General features: G+C 42.7%; 2 protein-coding genes across 2 annotated transcripts; both read left to right on the top strand.

Annotated features, from left to right (window-relative positions):
• The first annotated feature begins 340 nt into the window (after positions 1-340).
• LOC110986562 (F-box only protein 44-like) lies at positions 341-7269 on the top strand. The gene is made up of 4 exons (XM_022248523.2): positions 341-1490; positions 2287-2524; positions 3584-3734; positions 5704-7269. The coding sequence occupies exons 1-4, from the start codon at positions 1115-1117 to the stop codon at positions 5854-5856; spliced, it is 918 nt and encodes a 305-aa protein (XP_022104215.1). The 5' UTR covers positions 341-1114; the 3' UTR covers positions 5857-7269.
• Positions 7270-8975: 1706 nt separating this feature from the next.
• On the top strand, positions 8976-18581 carry LOC110986569 (F-box only protein 6-like). The gene is made up of 4 exons (XM_022248534.2): positions 8976-9396; positions 11705-11945; positions 13095-13245; positions 14809-18581. Exons 1-4 carry the CDS (start codon positions 9108-9110, stop codon positions 14950-14952), a joined length of 825 nt encoding a protein of 274 aa, XP_022104226.2. The 5' UTR covers positions 8976-9107; the 3' UTR covers positions 14953-18581.

Raw genomic sequence — 18581 nt, 5'->3', positions numbered from 1 at the left:
ATGTAAGCACCGAGGAAAGCTCGTGAATAATATATGGCTCAACATTTTCACAGTTCTCTGAACTGAATATAGGTTATGTTCATTTACATGTATAAGGCCCACTGACGATTTAGCACGTAGCAAACCTGACAGCATTGTATTATTGAAGTTTCTATTCCAGTTCTTAGCTCATTCTTTGTAAACATTTTTTTATTGAAAACTATGTTGTGAGCTTGCTTTGTATTAATTTTGAATTGCCTAATCGAGCTAAAAAAAAGCTGTTCATGAACTGCGAGAACAAGCTGCCGAAACGCATGATTGCCACATGAGGGCGCCATCACGGAAGTCTAATTGTTGTCAGTCTGATCAATCGCGCGCTACCCATGGTGCAATCGCATGACAGCTTACCGCGGTATCAGCAGTGGCCTAGCCTGTACCGTACTTAGAAATCTAGTATTTCTACCTCCATGGTCACGATGGTACATGTACATGTATGTAATTCGCAGAAGAAATGAATTTCGCAACCTTCACGTCCAATTAATTAAAAAGAGATGGTGCGTTTTCTCCACTGGGAAATCACCTGACGTTAGTCATGGGTAGTGGGTTGCGAAATCAGTTCGTCGACATGGTCGATGGATGTTGAAGTTCAACTTGGAAGTTTACATGTCCCGACATGTCACAAAGAAAGGAAAGAACAACACATGACGAAATTTGAAACGGTAGGGCTAAACCTGTAAACTGTTTTATTGTGGCAACACCGGCTGACATGGCTGAGCGGCGTGGTCATGTCGCATAACGTTACTGGTCATAATCTTCCATGATAAGATGTCCGTGGATGAACTTCCTTGAAACTTTTCGTGGAATATTTTGAACACTACTCCAGATTTCGATTAGCAGGGTCTATGAATTGTGGTGGGTGTGTGCAAGGCCCAAGTTGACTATACTTTGACGTCGCATTGCCTTATTTCAAGATCAACAACTGCCTGGGCTACTGAGTATGTTAAGTAGGCTACCATTCAACTCAAAACATTTTTATGTTCATCAGTTCAGGTGGAATTTCTGAAATTTCATTAGGAGAATGTTTTGCTCATAGAGTTTTTTTCACTGACTATCATATGGACCAACTGACCAAGTCATGTCTGCTAAGGTGACTAAAAAAAGCAGATGGTTGGAAAGAGAAAAAGTTGGCGTACTGGAGCATGCCCACCTGAGACATCAGCGTGCACCCAGAAAAGTTGGCCTCGTCTCGTTGCAGTCACTGCCCAATGAGCTCCTCACCCACATCCTGTCGTTTGTGCCATGGAGATGGCTGCCAAATTGTGCCCTGGTCTGCAAGGCGTGGAAGGGCGTGTTTTCTGGCAAGACGTTCTGGCATGACAAGTGTCACAACTGTCTCAGGATTCGGCGATTTGTCGACGGTTTCATGGCACCGTACGTCCCCAGGGACTGGAAGAAATTCTACTTTGAGCGGCCGTGTACCCGGAATCTCATCAAAAACCCAAGTGGGAAAGGTTGGAATTGGTGTTTTGAAATCAAATCTTATACTGAACCGTAGGATTTTTCACTTTCTGGGCACAGTTCATGCCTCTGGAGAAAACGTTTTTAAGGAAATATTAATTATTATTAAGGTCCCAAAGTGAAGTACATCTGAGTTCTACCTTGTGAATTTGAATTGGCAATAGCTCCGTAAATGTAGCACCAGATAGTGATTTGTCATAGACGCAGTCCTCAAACCACTCAGTGTGTATGTTCGGACTAGCCCCAGAAGAGTGCCAGTCTACTGGACTCTCTCTTTATCCTTAGCCTTACGCCCAAACTAGAAAAAAGTGGGGACTTCCGACTTTGTTAAACAGTTGTGTATGAGCCCCATGTTTCTCACATGGCATCACTCACTCAAGCTGGTCATTAATTCATTGTTTTGGCAATTCCCTGACCATTTTGGTTCATGAAATTCTTGTCTCTGTTCTGTTGTCGGAACACTGCCATTCTTTACTACACGGACTCACATTACCATAGTTAATTGCGCTTGATGATCTTAGTAAGTGTTGCCTAACGGCGCCTACAGGTACATTACTTATTGAATTCAAAGTTGACATTACTGCAATGCCTGCGCACTGACTTGTTTTTGGCGATTAAAGACGGTGTTGTTAATCAGTGTTGTCAACTTAATTTTTGACAAATGACACTTTGCGATGGCGGGATGCCGCGTTTGTTAATGTTTGACACCCACTATAGGCCATGTGACTTAGTGGGCACAATTGGTCTGTTGAATTGGCAACTTTTCATCTTTTTTTTTGGCCTTATCAGATGGGCTGTCCAGTGGCTGGATCTACCCTACTAGGAGCGATAAGTGGCAGGTAGAGATGGGAGACTCCAGCACTGCTACAAAGCCTGACCGCCTCCTAGCGGTCAGCGACGGCAGCCCCCATCACTTTGTCCCTTGCGAGGGCTCCTGCTTGCGCTACCAGGTCATCGATTTGCTGGCCGAGGGCTTCACCCCAGCCATACTGGACGGGGATCAGCCTGATGTCGTCATCTCAGAATGGTAATCTCCCACCTTCCCCCCCCCCACCACGTTGCACCTGTGCCCCTCTTCTGTTCCAGCGATTGGTTGTACGGTGGCTTTAGAATTATGTCAAAGAAATAGCGCTGTTTGACGATGTTATAGTCAAAGTTATCACAAGACCATCCACAAAAACCATGCACAAGACCAGAGCAGAGAGGAGTGCCAACTTCAGACTTTGGGACCCAAAATGGCTGCTTATTATGTGTACAAAACAGCTTGCAGCTACTGTGCTTGTTCATGTGAACCGACCCATAATCCACCATTTTGTTGCCAACAACTAAGACACTTGCGTCGTGACCCTCCCTTTCGCAGTTCTGCTCAAGACCATTCGCACGACCAGTCACAAGTAACAGGTGGACCAATGACGAAAGAATCCTTTTTGTCGCTGTTCATTTGAAAAGCTTTGGACTTGAATTCGGACTGGAGATCTGGTGTTGGTCTTCTGATAGCCTTGTTGGGGTCTTGTAATGGTCTTGAGTACCACACTGTCAGTCAAAACACACTAGCCCGGTCCAGTTTCATTTTGTCGGTATCAGCTTTTGATTAGGCGGGTGCCAAGGTCACATGAAAGCACTCTCCTGGTTCACATGTCATCAGCAAAGCAACGTGGGTAAAAACGTGAACAGGATCTCACTTTTGGAACATTTACCTGACCAACTTTTGAAAATTTTGTCCGACCTTGTCTGCATTTGAACTTATAAAGTTCAAATTCCCTAATTTTGAAATACATATGATGCCTCAAAGCATGTTGATTTTTGTCCCACCTAATAGAGGGACACTGTATAGGCCCATTGAACGCCAATCAGCATTCAGCGGACAAATGGCAATATTGTGGTCTATTCGTGACCTCAAGGGATGTTATTACTGCAGTTCCACAGCACTCATGCAAGGGTCCTTAACCTTAGAATGCGTGTGCACTTGAGCAAGTCCCGACACCATATGAGTTGAGGAGGGGTGACAGATGGCTTATAAAATAAAAAATGGGGGGGGGACCTGTTAGTAACGGGTATCCTGCACGGTGTCCTGTCCTCTGCCTAGGTACACATCTCCGCCCGACTTCTTCACCACGTTCAACTTCAAGGTGGAACTACTCAAGCAAGAGGAGTCCGCTGCCGTAGACAATGTCATCGAAAGTTTCAGATACCGTCCCATGAATGGACCAAATGGCACACCGAATGAGTGGCAGGAGGCAAGTGCTTGTGTTTCTCTTTCCGCAGTTAGTGGGAAATTGCACCGGATGTTTTAGCCTGTTTAACCTAGAACGATCCCCAACCGGACAGACTCTGACAGCAGAGCCTGTTGGAGTCGGAAAGGACGAGTACTGTACTTGTAAACCGACTGTGTTATATGTGGGATCAGGCACACCACAAATAAACAGAGTCCAACTGGTCTCATGCAATGCACAGTTTACTGTGGTGTTGGGATTTGCAAGGGTGAAGAAGGTTTCTAGCAATGGCGGCGCATCCCAGCTAAACCTTTCTCCCAATTCCACATCGTTTGCCACCCTTCCAAAAAACCTGCTGTGCCCTTGTCGACACAGAATTGGATGATCTACTGCAAAATGCCCTCCTGTGATATAGGATCCCGTACTTCATTATCATAGAGCCAAGACTAGATTATCCAATCGGCACAACTTTAATTTTTGCCCTGCCCGACGTGTATTTTAAACACTGTATGCTCAGTGTATGCCCCCTTGAAGTAGTTGTTTGCGGTACCCGCTGCTACATCTGATTCAAACCAGCCAGCCGACACCAGCAAGCTTGGTGGTTGAGTGGTTAAGACATCTGCACTAGTAAGCAGGAGGTCGTGGGTTCGAGTCCCACCCGAGTACGCTTGTGGTTTTTTCACAAGCCCTCAGGGGCATACACTGAGCAAACAGTGTTAAAATACACGTCAGGCAGGGCAAAACTCCAAAATTAATTTACATCTCCCTGGCGCAAATCCATCCTTGAAATAGGCACAACTTTGTTTAATCTCGTCGTCGTCTGGGACCAACTTCATGGTGCAGATTAAGCCAAAAAAAATTGCGTCTGGTATTAAGCAGAGCCTGTGGCTCCAGAACGTCTTGTGAATGTTAGCATGGACATTTGGTGCAACCCAAAGTAGTGCTAGCCAATGAGAGTCGTCTTCAGAAATATTGATGTCATTTCAAATTCAAGCAGACCTCTGTTGAACGCTCTTGACTTGTCGCTAAAAGTCAAGACGGCCATTGAGCTATGCTACAGCTGATCATGTCAGCCGTCCAGGTCATGATGGCCGCCGCGAAAAATGAGCGATTATTGAGACGGGGGGAAATGTGCTTTGGTTTAGTTTTGTTTAGACCTTACTCTACAGTTGTCTGGCATAAATGTTGATGTGATCCCACCCAACCACACATTTACACAGAGGCTTAGCTTAACCACTGCACCGAATGGCATCTATGGCTGCTCGGTGACTGCACCAGAGTCCCATATCATGTATAGCCGCTGACTCGTCAAAATTAGCAAGACAAAAGTCTGTGCTCTTGCATGTAAATCAGTAGATTTGCATAGGAATGATCTATGCTCGTCTGCAAGCGAGTGCCGAATAGAAAGACTACCCTTGTTTCTCCTCGCCCACTGAAGCTAAAAACCACTGCAATAATCATGATTTTTTTTCTCAGTTTTCATTTGTGACCCGCTCTACAAAACAGGGTAATAAGACGCGCAATAACAAAACATGTTCTGAGCTGTTCTATTTGGAGAGGGCAAAATTTCTTCAAAAACGTGATTTGTTTTTTTTCCTTTTTTATTTCCTATAACATTTATATTTTCAGAATGTGTGACTACAACCATGGATACTGATGAATAAAGATGAAAAATGGACCATTCAGTAAGAAATCCTGCATAGCATTGTGTTTCCAAGTGCTACGTTTTCTGAGCGTTTTCTCAAAAAGTGCTTTTATTAAATCTGAAAATGTGGATATACAAATGTCTGTATATCTCCAGAATGCAACGCACTACAGGGATCATTTATATATCAAAATGTAGCTTTTGATGTACACAATCCAGCCATATCAAAAACTCCTAACCTGAATCTGGCGACTTATTACCCATTTTACTAGAGCCGGTCACATTTTTCATCTGCATGGGTGTGTTTTTCTTTTAAATGGAAATTTATTTCTTACTTGAATTGGTTAGGTAATGACCAGATTTTACAAGTATGGGCCAGGACTGCGGTTCATTCGCTTCTCGGAGCAGACCACGAACAGCAGCACCCCATCGGGAACCAAAATAGCGGGATGCGTCATCAAACTGGAATTCCGCAATCGGGTTTGCGAATGGGATGTGTAGAAGAGGACCTAGAAAGAGGCCGCGGTTCATCCTGTTCTCTTGGAAAAGAGGGAGCTGAAGAATTTCTCCCGAAGAGAGACAGGAGAAAGCCTCTTGCATTTTTCTTCTGAATTACTCAGAGTGAGGTTGAATGCAACCCTTTTTTCACAGAATGTCTCTCAGTGTAGCTGAACTCTTCAAATAAACATCCTGTCCCTTACAATAATGGGAAACCTTTAGGTTCTAGATCAACTTCTTAAAGGGTTCCATTTGGTTCTAGATCAACTTCTTAAAGGTAGCTGCAGTGGAACTTTTTAGTACAAACCTCCAAGATGCACCTTTGTGTCTCAGTTAACCTCATTTTCGACTTTTGTTCTCTTTTTCAAAGGGTATTTTGCTGCCTTTTTGGTTTTATGCAAATGAGAATTTCCATATTCATGAGCTGTAACTGTAATGGATGTGTTTGTTTTACATGGGTCCAGATCATGATCAGTGATCCATCATTGGTTCACTGACACCATAACCCGCATAAAGGATGGTGGGAACCACTAATCAAGATTCAGATCCATGGGAAACAAACTGGCCTGATGTCATCCTTGTGAGCAGACCTCAATATTGCATTGGATTTTGCACGAAAACTCCCACTTTTTTTGGGGGGGATGTTGCTGGCTCAAGTTTGTTTATTTCCTTGGTAATTCATTGTTGCATAAATAAGTAGCAATAAGTAAGAGATTAACCCCTTCTCAGAAACATTTTCAGTGAGGAAATTCTAGGTTCAACGTTTGCAAAGAGAAATCCACATGTATGCACTGAGCCCTGCCTCATCAGATGACATCATAGAAATAGTATCCTCAGTCGTCCAGGAAAGCATCCAAAAGTTAGAATCTTTCTTCAAAGTGCAATTGAAAGCATATCTAAGCCCAATGGAGATGTCAAATAGTTTTAAGAGTATAAACATCTCAAAATATTGCGTCTAAAAAGTATTGCAGCTACTTTCTCCGTGCTCCCCACAAAATCAATTTAACCCCCCCCCTTAAAAAAAAATTAAAGCCCCGGGATTCTGGTATTTGTTGACAGAAGTGCTGTTAGATAGGACAGCTCACTTGTTTAAAGTCAAGGTTTGAATAATTTAAGTTGTCATTTGTTGAGTAGAGGAACTTGCTGATATCAATGCAACAAATAAAATGTTTATAAATTAAAAAATTACCAACTCTATATTAATATCTGTAGAAGAGAGAAGTGTTTTTTTCATAATGTTTATACCATTCTTGGAATAGGCATTCATTACATGTATATCATTTTTGGCCAACTGGATGCTGATATTGCCTACTTTGTAAATGTTGTCTTACCACTTCAAAATCTGCTGCGTAGTATTTCTGTGTAATGTCTATTTTGCAAAATACATGTACATGTACAAACATAGGCTTTACTGACTATGTCTTGCCGAATGTTTCTTTTTTTCTGTCTTGATCAAAGACTTAAAGGTATGTCTGAAAACAGATCTCGGGGGGAGGTCCCCGACATGCCCCGTCCCTCCATTTTATGTTTCCCCCCGTTTGCCTTTTGCCCCTATTTGGTTAATTTGACTGAAAGTGTGCCTTTGATCTTGTTAACCCCCACCCCAACGCCCACCTCAACCCCCACCCCAAGGCCTACCCTCCATTTCACCTGTCAAATAACTTTGGACGATTACAGCATGGCATGGGGCGAGTTCGATCCGAGACAAGTAGTCAACCAATGGCCAATTTTGACTGGTAAGCTATGCATTAAATATATATTGGGCGTGGGGGAAAATCGACCAGTGGTTAACAAATTGCCGTAGATCGAAGTGCTGGGTAGCAAATGGCCTCGGTTGCCGAGTCCGGTGTCGCTAAAACTGTCACGCAGGATCGCCAGGTTTTTTCGAGGGGGAGAAGACTTTTTCCAAGGGGCGAAGGGGGTAATTTTCAGTGGGGGGGCCCGAAGCACTAATTGGCTAAGAACTCCTAAACAGTCCACATATCCTATTGGGAGGGGCCAATTCTGAGGTTTTTCTAGAAAAATTGTGGTTTTCAACCCTTTTATTTCTCTTGTTTCCTTTTTTTTTACCCCCATTTTCATTGTTTCCCCATTCTTTCCCAAGGGGTTATTCGTAAAGTTTCTCCTTTGTTACCATCACCCCACCTCGTGACCTCATGGTGAAAAACTTTACAACTCCGTCGATGTTAAGAGTTAACAGAATGCCAGAATGTATGATGTAGTAGGGCCCATTTGCACACTGCGTTCCCGATTATTGACGCTCATCGTGTGGTAGTTTGGGCGCCAGTGACCCGCGGAGTCAGTTTCCAACTTCAAGGTTGTCTTGGATACCAGCTTGCATATTAAAAAGCTGGCATCCCACGTCAGTGCTCGTCGACCGGCGGTCAGTCCTAAACTGCAGGGCCCTTGGAGGTAGGAAAAGGAGCCCATCATACATGTAGGGACCCCGTTTTACACGGCTCTAGGTTACCATTTTCAACGGACGCTCTTTGGCGAAAGTACATTTTTTTTGTCTTGAAAATAACTGCATTACAAGTGAACAGAGTTAATGGGTCGACTGATGCTGTTATTCAACTTACTTTAAATATGGTTCAATTATTTCATTATTTGGCAGTCTTGTGTTTTAGTGATTTTGCAAAGGATAAGCTTTGTTGTCTCGATACATATTCAAGGTTGCATTCCACCAAATGGTTGTATTTCTGCGCGCGAGCTCATTAGTACCTTAAGATTCCACGGGATTTCTACCATAAGACAGACCATAATCAGGAAGGATCATAAAAATATTTCTATAAATCCCGAATTTGGAACTGATAGTTTCCACTGAGTTCGGGGTAAGTTCACAAAAGCCCCAAATTGCGGGGCCTATTTTAGATGGAGGCGGGCGGCGACATTCAGAAATGAGCGCTTAGTTTTACTGCTATTTCGGGGGTATCTTCCTTGAAAGGCGAATAAAAAAATCGTACCGTGGCTAACCCCCCTGATATTGAAACGAAAAGTGATCTTCTGGCCATAATCTTGAATTTCCAACAGGCGGCGCTATTTCGGTCCGATTTTGCACTATTTCCTATGGGCGCGTATTTGGTGTTGTGCAACCTGTAGGCCGCGCCTCCAATGTGCAAACGTTAAACAAGCGCGGACCGTAAGGGATCTAGGCCGGTCATTGACGTCGGGCGGGTTTAGCGGGAAGCAAAAGTGACAAAGCCGTCAAGCTAGCTTCAAGGAAGACCCCAAAAGCTTACGCGGGCAGTACCACTATGGCACTTGAACCCGACGAATCTGTCAAGATCACCATGGACGTTATTCCCCACGAAGTCCTGACGGCAGTTCTGTCGTTTGTGCCGCCAAACTGGCTGTTAAACTGCGCCCTGGTTTGCCGCGCGTGGAGGGACGTGGTGCAAAGCCAGGGGCTGTGGCGGAAGATGTGCCAGAGGACCGGGCGATTTATTGAGAAATATATGGCACCGCATTACCCGGAAGATTGGAGGGAATTCTACTTCAAGTGTCCCTACTCGAGAAACCTCATCAAGAACCCAAGTGGGAAAGGTTTGTGTCTTCACCTTTTGCAAAGGAACACGCCCAATATCTGAATACGTCTGCCCTCTATGCCGTCTGACCCTTGACCCTGTATTTTCGAGCCATCTTCATGGTCTTTACATTAACATTTTAATAATGACTTTAACTGGAGGAAAAACCTTCCTCCTTATTAGTAATAATATTGACTGCTTCGAGTGGTTTAGTAAAACTAGCCTCCCTCGGTGACCCATGGAGCATTCTATTTTCCCTTTGCCTTGGGAAAATAGAATGTTCCATGGATCACCGAGGGAGGCTACAAATTGCACAGGTAGTTTTACTGTACCAAGATAAAGCTGTCAGTATTTGTTTTATAACAGCTCCCCACAGATTCTGCAGAATTTAAGCTTAAAAATCAATAATGAAACTCCAAACTGGAGTTTACATTCATCAAATTGAAATTAAGAATTCCGAGCAGAACAGCAACATTTGAATACGTTCATTAACCAATGTTGTTCGCTATGAGCTGAAATACACACCTATGCTTTCGTTGCTATAGTTCTTTGGTTGCTACAGGTATAGTTCTTTTTCAGAATGAGGCTGCATGGTTCTGAAGCGGTGATACAGGTTTAAATATAGGAAAATGGGAGGTGTCACATGACACACTTTCGGCCAAAGATACAGAATCTGTGGGTGAGGTGTTATGATAATTGTTAGCATGACCTTACGAATCGTTTGGTCATGATCTGGCAATAGCTAAGTGTTACTACTAGGCTAGGGGAAAGAGCAGTGATTTCCCTTAAAATGTTAAAAGAACCATCAGAAAGTTCCAACTTTAGCATAGAAAATTAGGAAGCATTTACCACTTAGGTTTTTTCAGACAAGTCTCATAGGCGGGTAGGTTTGTGCACAGTTGCATCAAGTGTTGTCTGTATGTGGGACTCGTAGTAGGTTCGGAGCAGGACTGGCTTAATGCTTTTGGAAAACTATTGGCCAACACAAATATCATAGTAGGCTATTTTACTTACAAAACATTTAAGTTTTAATGACTTGTGCACAGGGTGTTAACAGGTTAAGCGCAGTCGGGGGTCTTTAAATAGCCAAATTTTGCACCATATCTTGAATTTCTCCGCCTCCTGTTCTCATTCCTCTCTCGGCATTGTTCCTGTACTTACTCTCTTTGTGGTTCACTTTCTTTTCCTCAACTATCAAGTTGTCCATGTTGTGGGGTGAATTCTAACCTTCCAGATCAAGGGCATCCTTACATGAAAATCACTGTTATTTTCCCTCATCTCTCAGAAAGCCATAGTATGGGAAAGAATTTCATATCGGACACCACTCATTTTTCCCTATGGTGACCTGTTTTAGCCATCTCAAAGCAATGAGCTCAATTGCAGAAATTCAGCAGAATAACCCGCCACCCCGCACGATCAACCTCATAGCCAGGTACATGTTATGTAGAGGTCAAAGTGCCACACTTCCAAAGGGATTTTCACCTTGTACCCATGTAGCCAGTCATTCCAATGGTCTTTTTTTTAGAGTGGCCAGGGCCTTCTGCAATTACTCCCAATAAAATGTCCAAAGAAGTCAAATTTATAGCACTTCAAATATTAAGGTATTCACCTAGAAACAGCATTTTTCCGACCAGTCTCATACATGTAGGGTTTGTGCACAGGGTATCAAGCAGCGTCTGGATATGGAATTCTTTCCATAAGATGTCCTGAAAAGACAAAGTTAATGGTGAAAAAATTGAAACAGTTACTAAGAAAACACTTTTTTCAGACCAGGGTGTCACCTGTCAACTGATCCGGGATAAAAAATTAAAAATATCGCCGGTGTGGCCTCCTTCCCATGGGAGTGTTGAGTTGCACTGCATTTTTATTTCAAATTCTTGAAACTGCACCAGTGTGCACCATCAGTCAACGTTATTTTCAAGCTTTTTTTGTTTCTATAGTGCTATTTTTTGCCCTTTGGGTTTATAATATGAGTGACAATTTCCATATTCATGTGCAATCTGATGTCATTCCGGGATGAAAGCCTCAGTGTTAAATTGGTTTGTGCACAAATCAAAAAGCCAAAATTTTGGCAAGGTGCCAATTTCCTTTTCTTTGGCGATACCATGTTGTTTGAGTGTATGGCAATAAGCCAATGAGAAACCCTTTCTCAGAAATGTTTTCAATGAGCCAATTTTGGGTCCCCTGCGAAGGTTGCCCCATCATTTTCATACTTTGGGAAGAGGCTAAAGCCCCACAAACAAAGTTTGTCTAAGAGAATGTGAATGTCCGGACCCTCTTAACATCTGACTTCACCTCTTGCTCACACTTTGTGCAACACTCAACAGACGGCCTGGAAGCTGGCTGGATCATCACGTCAAACGGGGGACACGGTTGGCTCGTGGAAACTAGTTCGGGAGGCTCTGGTGTCAAGCCCGAGACGCTACTGGCCATCAGTGAGGGTTTCCCACACCACTTTGTCACATCTTATGGGTGGTGCGTACGCCATCAGCTCATCGACCTGGTGGCAGAGGGCTGTTCGGAGGCCTTACTCGATGAAGCCCAGCCCGACGTATTGGTCTCGGAATGGTGAGATTAAGAGGAGCCCAGGTGGTTTGATTTTTTCTTGGGTGCACTTTTATGCAACCTGGTTCCTTTCGTTAATGTGTGGAAGGTATTTGATATTCTTGTGTAGTTACACATGTTTATGAGTTGTGACATGAAAAGTGTAAAATTGTCCATGCTTTCTAGGACAACTGAGGGCACTGTTGCTTTGATAGGGAAGACAGTTCTCACTTCATGATAGTTTTCTATACAAACTGTAAACCCAGTATTTGCTCATGTGAAAAAAATTTCTTAATAAAGGGTTGCTCATTGGCTAAGGTCGTGTATCTAAGCAACACTAAATCACTCAAAACAGAAAAGGAGATTTAGAACATTGGCAGTGTCCCAAATGTTTGTGCACATATCAATGTAATGTCAGTTTCTCCCTGTGATGATGTCAAAGTTTTGCTCATGAATATAGAAATTGAGAAAAAGACACCAAAATACATGTACCTTGAAAAAAGACCAAGCAGAAACTGAAAAAAACATCATAATTGAAAACAAAGGTTTTCTTCGAACGTCCTTTTCAAGGATATTCTTGAAACAGCTTCACAGGCCCCATTAAACTTGGTGTCCGTCACCATTAATACATGTAGGTGGGGACTTTAGTATTTCTGAGACAAACATCTGCACATTCGATAAAACATTAGGGATGCTAGTGCTATTTAGATTCAAGGGTTTTTTGTAAAAATACAGGTAGGTGTAATTTTGAGAGGTGATGGATTGATTATCCTGTGAAGCATGAAGTACCCTACATTGTACATTATTTGTTTCATACAAATCCTGTATAAATCTTTGTATGGCAGAAGATGGAACAATGTTTTGTATTTATCAGTACTACATCACCCATAATTTTGTGTTTGCGTGAGGAGTGGCACATTATTCAATGCACCGTCTTCATGTGAAAAGTCACGGTTGTGTCTACCATGCGTGCAGTACAACATCTCTGTATCAAATATTTAAACGTGTGAAAGATGACCCACCAATCGGGCGATGGGGATTTACGTGGCTGCTGCATAAAGGGGAATATTTCAGAAATTTGCGGCAAATGCATCTACATGTACATAGAATTTCAGCCGGTTTTGGGCTCGGACAGATTGTGGCAGTGTTGCCCTTCTTATTTTCGTGGTCCAGGTTCGCTGCACGCTCTGACTGCGGTAACGTGTATCAGTTGACGGTGGAGCTGCTGAGGGACAGCAGCGGAGACCCGGACAGCGTCATTGAGGAGTTCACGTTTGGCCCGCAGTATGCTTCTGATTGGCGGGCCCCGATAGACTGGAATGAGGTAAATGCTTAATAAGATGACTGGTGGCAAGTCTATTGAATGTGTTCCCCCGCCCCCTCGGTGGGATAGGGAATAAATGATGGCAGCTACCCTCTCTAAGAAACTCTTGGAAGAAGAGGTGAATACCACTAAATATGTGTCTATTCCTGCTCGTGAGCTCATTGATTTTTTTGATCGCACAAGTTAGTGACAATGAAATCAAGTATTTGGGACTTGTGGCTTCCAAGGGAGTCTCATTCACAAAAACCCTCCCAATTTGTAGGCTGAGTCTGGCCCGGCGATTGGCTGATGGGGGGAGTATTAAGGGGAGAGGGGGATAATAAAGTTGAGATGGCTAAGAGATTTGTGCAAATGAAACAAAACTTGCCCACTATCTTGAATTTCCAGTTAAACACAGGCAGTTGACAAACCTGTGTCTGAGTGTCACCAGGCGGTGCTGTTTCTGTCCAATTTTGTGGGTTTTTTTTCTGCGAGCACCTATTTAGTGTAGTGCAGCCTTTGTTCCTTTCCCCCCCCCCCCCGAATGGATCCAGCCTGGAAAAGACAGAGACTGGAGTTGTTGAAATTATGTAAATTGGAAATCAACAAGCACTTTCATTGGTTTCACTCCGTGGCATATGTAAGGTGAAATATCAAGGCAAGGAGGGCAGACGGGCTGTATAGATTTTTTTTCAGTGGGCACCGGTGTTGGATGAACTCCGGCTTGTATGTAGGTCTTGTACATTTCAAAGTTTCAAGGGGGGGCACTAGAGGGCGATGGGGGAGTGATGGGGGCATGGAGGTCCTTTGCCAACTCTCCTCTTTGAGGCAAGCCCATCCACTGGTTTCACTTCCTAGTGTCTGTGAGGTCACGGTGATAGTGTTGGCCCAGAATGTTCCATCTGCTGCATGTAGAAAATAAATGAGCCAAAACAAACTTCTCCAAGCTCATGTTGGCCTGTGGCGTGTTCCAGAACCCTGCTTTGTCTCTTACCATGCGGTCACGGGCCTCTTTGAACTCCATCACAACCAAGAATGGCTCTAAACTGTGCTTTCTTGTTGGACAAGTTGATAGCTCTGAGCATAATCTGTGGGAATGTTGACTGCCTGTGACCATTATGTAAAGAGGGATCTAAAGGAAGTAAACCTATGTTTGTGTTGAGCCACTTTTAACGTTTTGCTTAAGACTGGCTCAGGAGAATGTGTGCCGATAAAATGTCCTGAGCCAGAGGTGTACGTGGGACGTTATCAGTGTCAGCACAGCACATAGCTATAATGTATTCCTTTTCATGAATAGCCTTTGAGTAAGGAAATCTAAACAAGCTTTGAAAAATTATAAGTTTTCAAAGATTTTGTTCAACAATTTTGTGTCTTTTCTTTTTTCAAACAGCCCTCGAGCCGTGTTATGATCTTTGCCTCTGCGAGGCCATGGGCTTTATCAGTTGTTCAAGACTGGCCTGCTGACTGGCTGTCGACCATTAGGAATGGCTTAACTGTCTTTGGTATTTGTAAATCATACATAACTTCCCATTTGTGTCAACTTTTATTTTTGTGGCTGTCTCTCGTGTTTTCTAACTTTTGTAGGCGAGCCACGTGTTCTCTAGCTACGGACCAGGATTGCGCTACATCCGCTTCGAGGACAGGAGCAAAGATACACGATTTTGGGCGGGGCACTATGGATCCAAGATAGCGGGGTCTTTTGTCAGGCTGCAATTCCGGGGGAAGTAACGAGGAAGACCGCTAGTGGACAGTGGTTGTCATGGCAAAGTACAGAGGTTAATGGGTAAGAGAAATCTTTAGTGTCATTACAGGTTCAAAGCTAAGGATGGTCAAAAAAGGTGTGGAGAGGGGCAGAAATTAAATGAAAAAAAGGAGTCGCAGATTTAATGGCAACCAAGAATGCAAAATGCTACTTTTCTATAACACAAGCTGTATACATCACTGAAATTGTGCCTTTGCGTGCAGGTGTTAAGTTCTTAAATATCAGCAAATCTCCCTCGTCAATTTCATGCCCCCCCCCCAAAAATGTGGAGGAGATCTGATCCTTGTGTACTCCATATGAGACAGAAATCACTTGGTCTGAGTCTCTCACATGAGGTGTGAACAATGTGAGTTTTCATGGTAAGTAATGTAACTGGCTGATATAAAGTATATAAAGTAAACAAATGAAAATGTGATCACTAGATCTAGATTTATACATGTAGATACATATTATAAATACATGAATTAATTCTAGATTAATATTCACAAAAGATATTATTATTTCTTTCATGTTTACCAGTATTGGTGTTCTTGCCGACTAAATACTGCAGTTGTATGTTTTATCACAGTGTTTATTGCCATTCTTGAAATAGGCTATTTTTACAAACGTATTGTTACTACATGTTTGTCAAAATCTGCTGCCCATAAAAAAATTTCTATTTTACAAAATGTAAGCTATGCTGGTTATATTTTGCCGAATGGTTATTCCACTTGACCACCCCTCAGAACGGTACCGGAGGGGGGTGTTGCTCATTCCAACTGCAGATAACTTTGCAACACAGTTTTAACATCTCCTGTGATGCGGATCGAAATGATCTGTTCTGGCAAGTGGTTCCATTCTCTTGCCATCATGGGGAAAAGGAATAAAGATGGGATTGTGATATTGATTTGGATCTGGATGAATACTCTTGATAAGGGTTTCCCCTGACTATTCAACTTTGAGAGGGCCCACCTCACTGATTTGAGTAACCACTTCACTGATTTGAGTAACCACCTCAAGGCTTTTTTGTTGAATATTACCACCTCACACTAACTATAGACAGATAGAAGGAAAAAGAACTTAGATATTTTGAAATGGATCCGATTCAAATTGTTCAGAATGGTAAAGAAGGGCACTGAATATACATGTAAGATTGATTGATTTATTTTAGAGGGGAAATTTTGAGTAAATGCGCTATTAGACCATGTAGAATTTATTTTAGGCCTTTTGTAAATACTCCCTTTTGTTTTAGGCACTTAAATTTGGCAAAATGTATTTGTACCTCACACATAATCAGTACCCAGGGGAAGCCATGCTCTTGATCAGTGACTTACACGTACATGTGAGGTAGCCTGGTATGGTTTGCCTCAGGGTGGTAGATTGGGGGTAGGACACAGCTGACGTGCCTCCTCCCTGTTTCTTCTTTTGCTCCCAAAAGATTTGCAGCTATTTAAAAAACCTTAACCCCTAACAGTCCTTAATCCTTCGCCAGTTGAAAGAGGACTGCCAAGGTTATCCGGTTCAAAAAGTGTAGTGTCATGTGGAACTGTAGAACCTGAAGTCAATGCGCAACTTCAGTGTTCATCCAATCAGTGGAGCGTCTGTCTGTATGTACGAACTTGATACAGTACTGAAGTGAATACGTCACACACACAGTTATGTACGCATGTCTCCGGTTGACTTGGTCACAGAGGCGGACGCGCCACAATTTGCAGGCTCCCATTGGACGATCAAACGGCAATCAATGCATGTAACTCTATGTGCAGTGTATGTGCAGTGGCATGGTTTAAACTGGTGACGTCACACTTACGAACCAGATAAGCATTAGCGCGAGAACCAGCGCGTGAACCAATGCGCGTGCATACTCCATTCGTTTGCACTGCACATCCTGGTTCAAACTGACGTCATACGTCTGTAGGCCTACTCTATCCACAGCCATTTTCTCTTGCAACATGCCCTGCTCGTATAATCTGGTTAACCTTTCTGCACCCCACCCCTCATTCATTGCAGGTCACTGTAGTCAGCAAGCAGCGTTTGACAAATTACATAGACCTTTTCCGCAGTGCAGTGTGGCAACTACCGCTGCTTAATCCTGGGAAGGGGGCAGGGGCTTAAATCCTGGGGAGGATTGAGTTGATACATGCACATACATGTGTATATACCCCACAACCAAAGTTTGAATTCAACGCCCTCAAAAATGGAGGGCGTGGAACATGCTTTCTCACGTTAATTAACCATGGAGGAAGAAAAATTGTGACCACACGGTCATAAAAACGGCAGTGAAGAAAGTTATCCTAAGGTGATTTGGATTTATGAAGCTGCCAAGTATTTTTAATTTGTGTCCCTGAGTCAGGAGTATAGACAATAGCCGAGCCAAAAGCTCCAGTGAGTCTTTTTAAGTCTTGCCTGTCAAAAAAAAGGGAATCGACTGTATTATGCGTCTGTGAGAATCATTATGTCGGCAACTGAATGTGCATATCTCCCTGCACCATGACATATTCGTCATCTGATGACGAAATGACGTGGAAGTTGACAACATGGCATTGTAAACAACGCTGTAACTTCACACCATATCTGAAATATAAACTAATCCCGACGTCACCTTGGAGTAAATACGTGTATTTACACCAAGATATTTGTTGCCTTTTGTTTTACTCACTAAGTGAGTACTCCTTCCTGTACTGAGCTACATGTATATGAAAATATCTTTAAAAATATTGTAACGCAAAATCTAATGGCGTCATCGCGATGAATTAAATTTGATAGATTTTATAATGAAGGGTTTAATATCGGTGAAGTTTCAAGGTGAGAATTAAAAACTGCCAAGAAATGCAGTAAAAGAAACATATCTATGGAAATTTGTAGAAAATTATTCTAAATTTAAAATTCCAGTGATGAAGTTATCAAGACGTCACTTTAAAACAATAGTTTAGTTTCTATCTACCAGGCGAAATCATGTCAAACAGACCTGGTTTAGTAGGTGTATCAAAATTTTCACTTTGTGATGACGTCATCATGACGTTCACAATTTCCCCAAACTTACGCCCCACATGTGCTTGGACTTATATGTCCAAGGCTGGACTTTGACCGGGTATCTTGTACTCAAGGTTTAACAAAAATTTAACCTGAAGTTGTTTTATTTAGGACAGGATATGTGATGCGATCACGCAAAATGAGTCATTTTGTTGTCCTAGGCCAGTTTATTGAATTCCTAATTCGAAAAGTAGGCCTATACATTGAGGACTTCATTGAGCATGAGCATTTTATTCTGAGACGTTGCTTCCTCTATAAAGTCGGCGAACTCATTGCATCACATAATACCGGAGAGAGTGTTGAAATCGGGAATATTTAAAAAGTAAAGATGCACCGTAACGGTATAAAGTGATAAGTGCTACTATTCATTTTACACACCTATGTTCCATACGTATACATTGTATATGTTTCTTGAAGTGTGCGTGTCCGATTTTTACGGTAATTTGCATACGAAATGGGGGTTGTGGGAATTAGTGCTATGTAAGCAGCTGTTTCGTTTCATGAAATGTACGTCTTTTATCCTAACATGTTTCGTGAAAATAAAGTCGAGCAATAAATTAATAAACCAGTGATTTTTGTCCAA

This window comes from Acanthaster planci, linkage group LG16 (assembly GCF_054643075.1).
Source record: "Acanthaster planci isolate LZ-2023a linkage group LG16, COTS_SCS, whole genome shotgun sequence".
NCBI classification, from domain to species: domain Eukaryota; kingdom Metazoa; phylum Echinodermata; class Asteroidea; order Valvatida; family Acanthasteridae; genus Acanthaster; species Acanthaster planci.
Note: the sequence above shows the minus strand (reverse complement) of the source record. Positions and strands in the feature narration are given on the sequence as shown.

Coding starts and splice junctions, on each gene's coding strand:
- LOC110986562 (XM_022248523.2), top strand. CDS start 1,115: ATGTCTGCTAAGGTGACTAAAAAAAGCAGATGGTTGGAAAGAGAAAAA. Junction 1,491..2,286: donor CAAAAACCCAAGTGGGAAAG/GTTGGAATTGGT, acceptor TGGCCTTATCAG/ATGGGCTGTCCAGTGGCTGG. Junction 3,735..5,703: donor CACCGAATGAGTGGCAGGAG/GCAAGTGCTTGT, acceptor TGAATTGGTTAG/GTAATGACCAGATTTTACAA.
- LOC110986569 (XM_022248534.2), top strand. CDS start 9,108: ATGGCACTTGAACCCGACGAATCTGTCAAGATCACCATGGACGTTATT. Junction 9,397..11,704: donor CAAGAACCCAAGTGGGAAAG/GTTTGTGTCTTC, acceptor AACACTCAACAG/ACGGCCTGGAAGCTGGCTGG. Junction 11,946..13,094: donor GACGTATTGGTCTCGGAATG/GTGAGATTAAGA, acceptor TTCGTGGTCCAG/GTTCGCTGCACGCTCTGACT.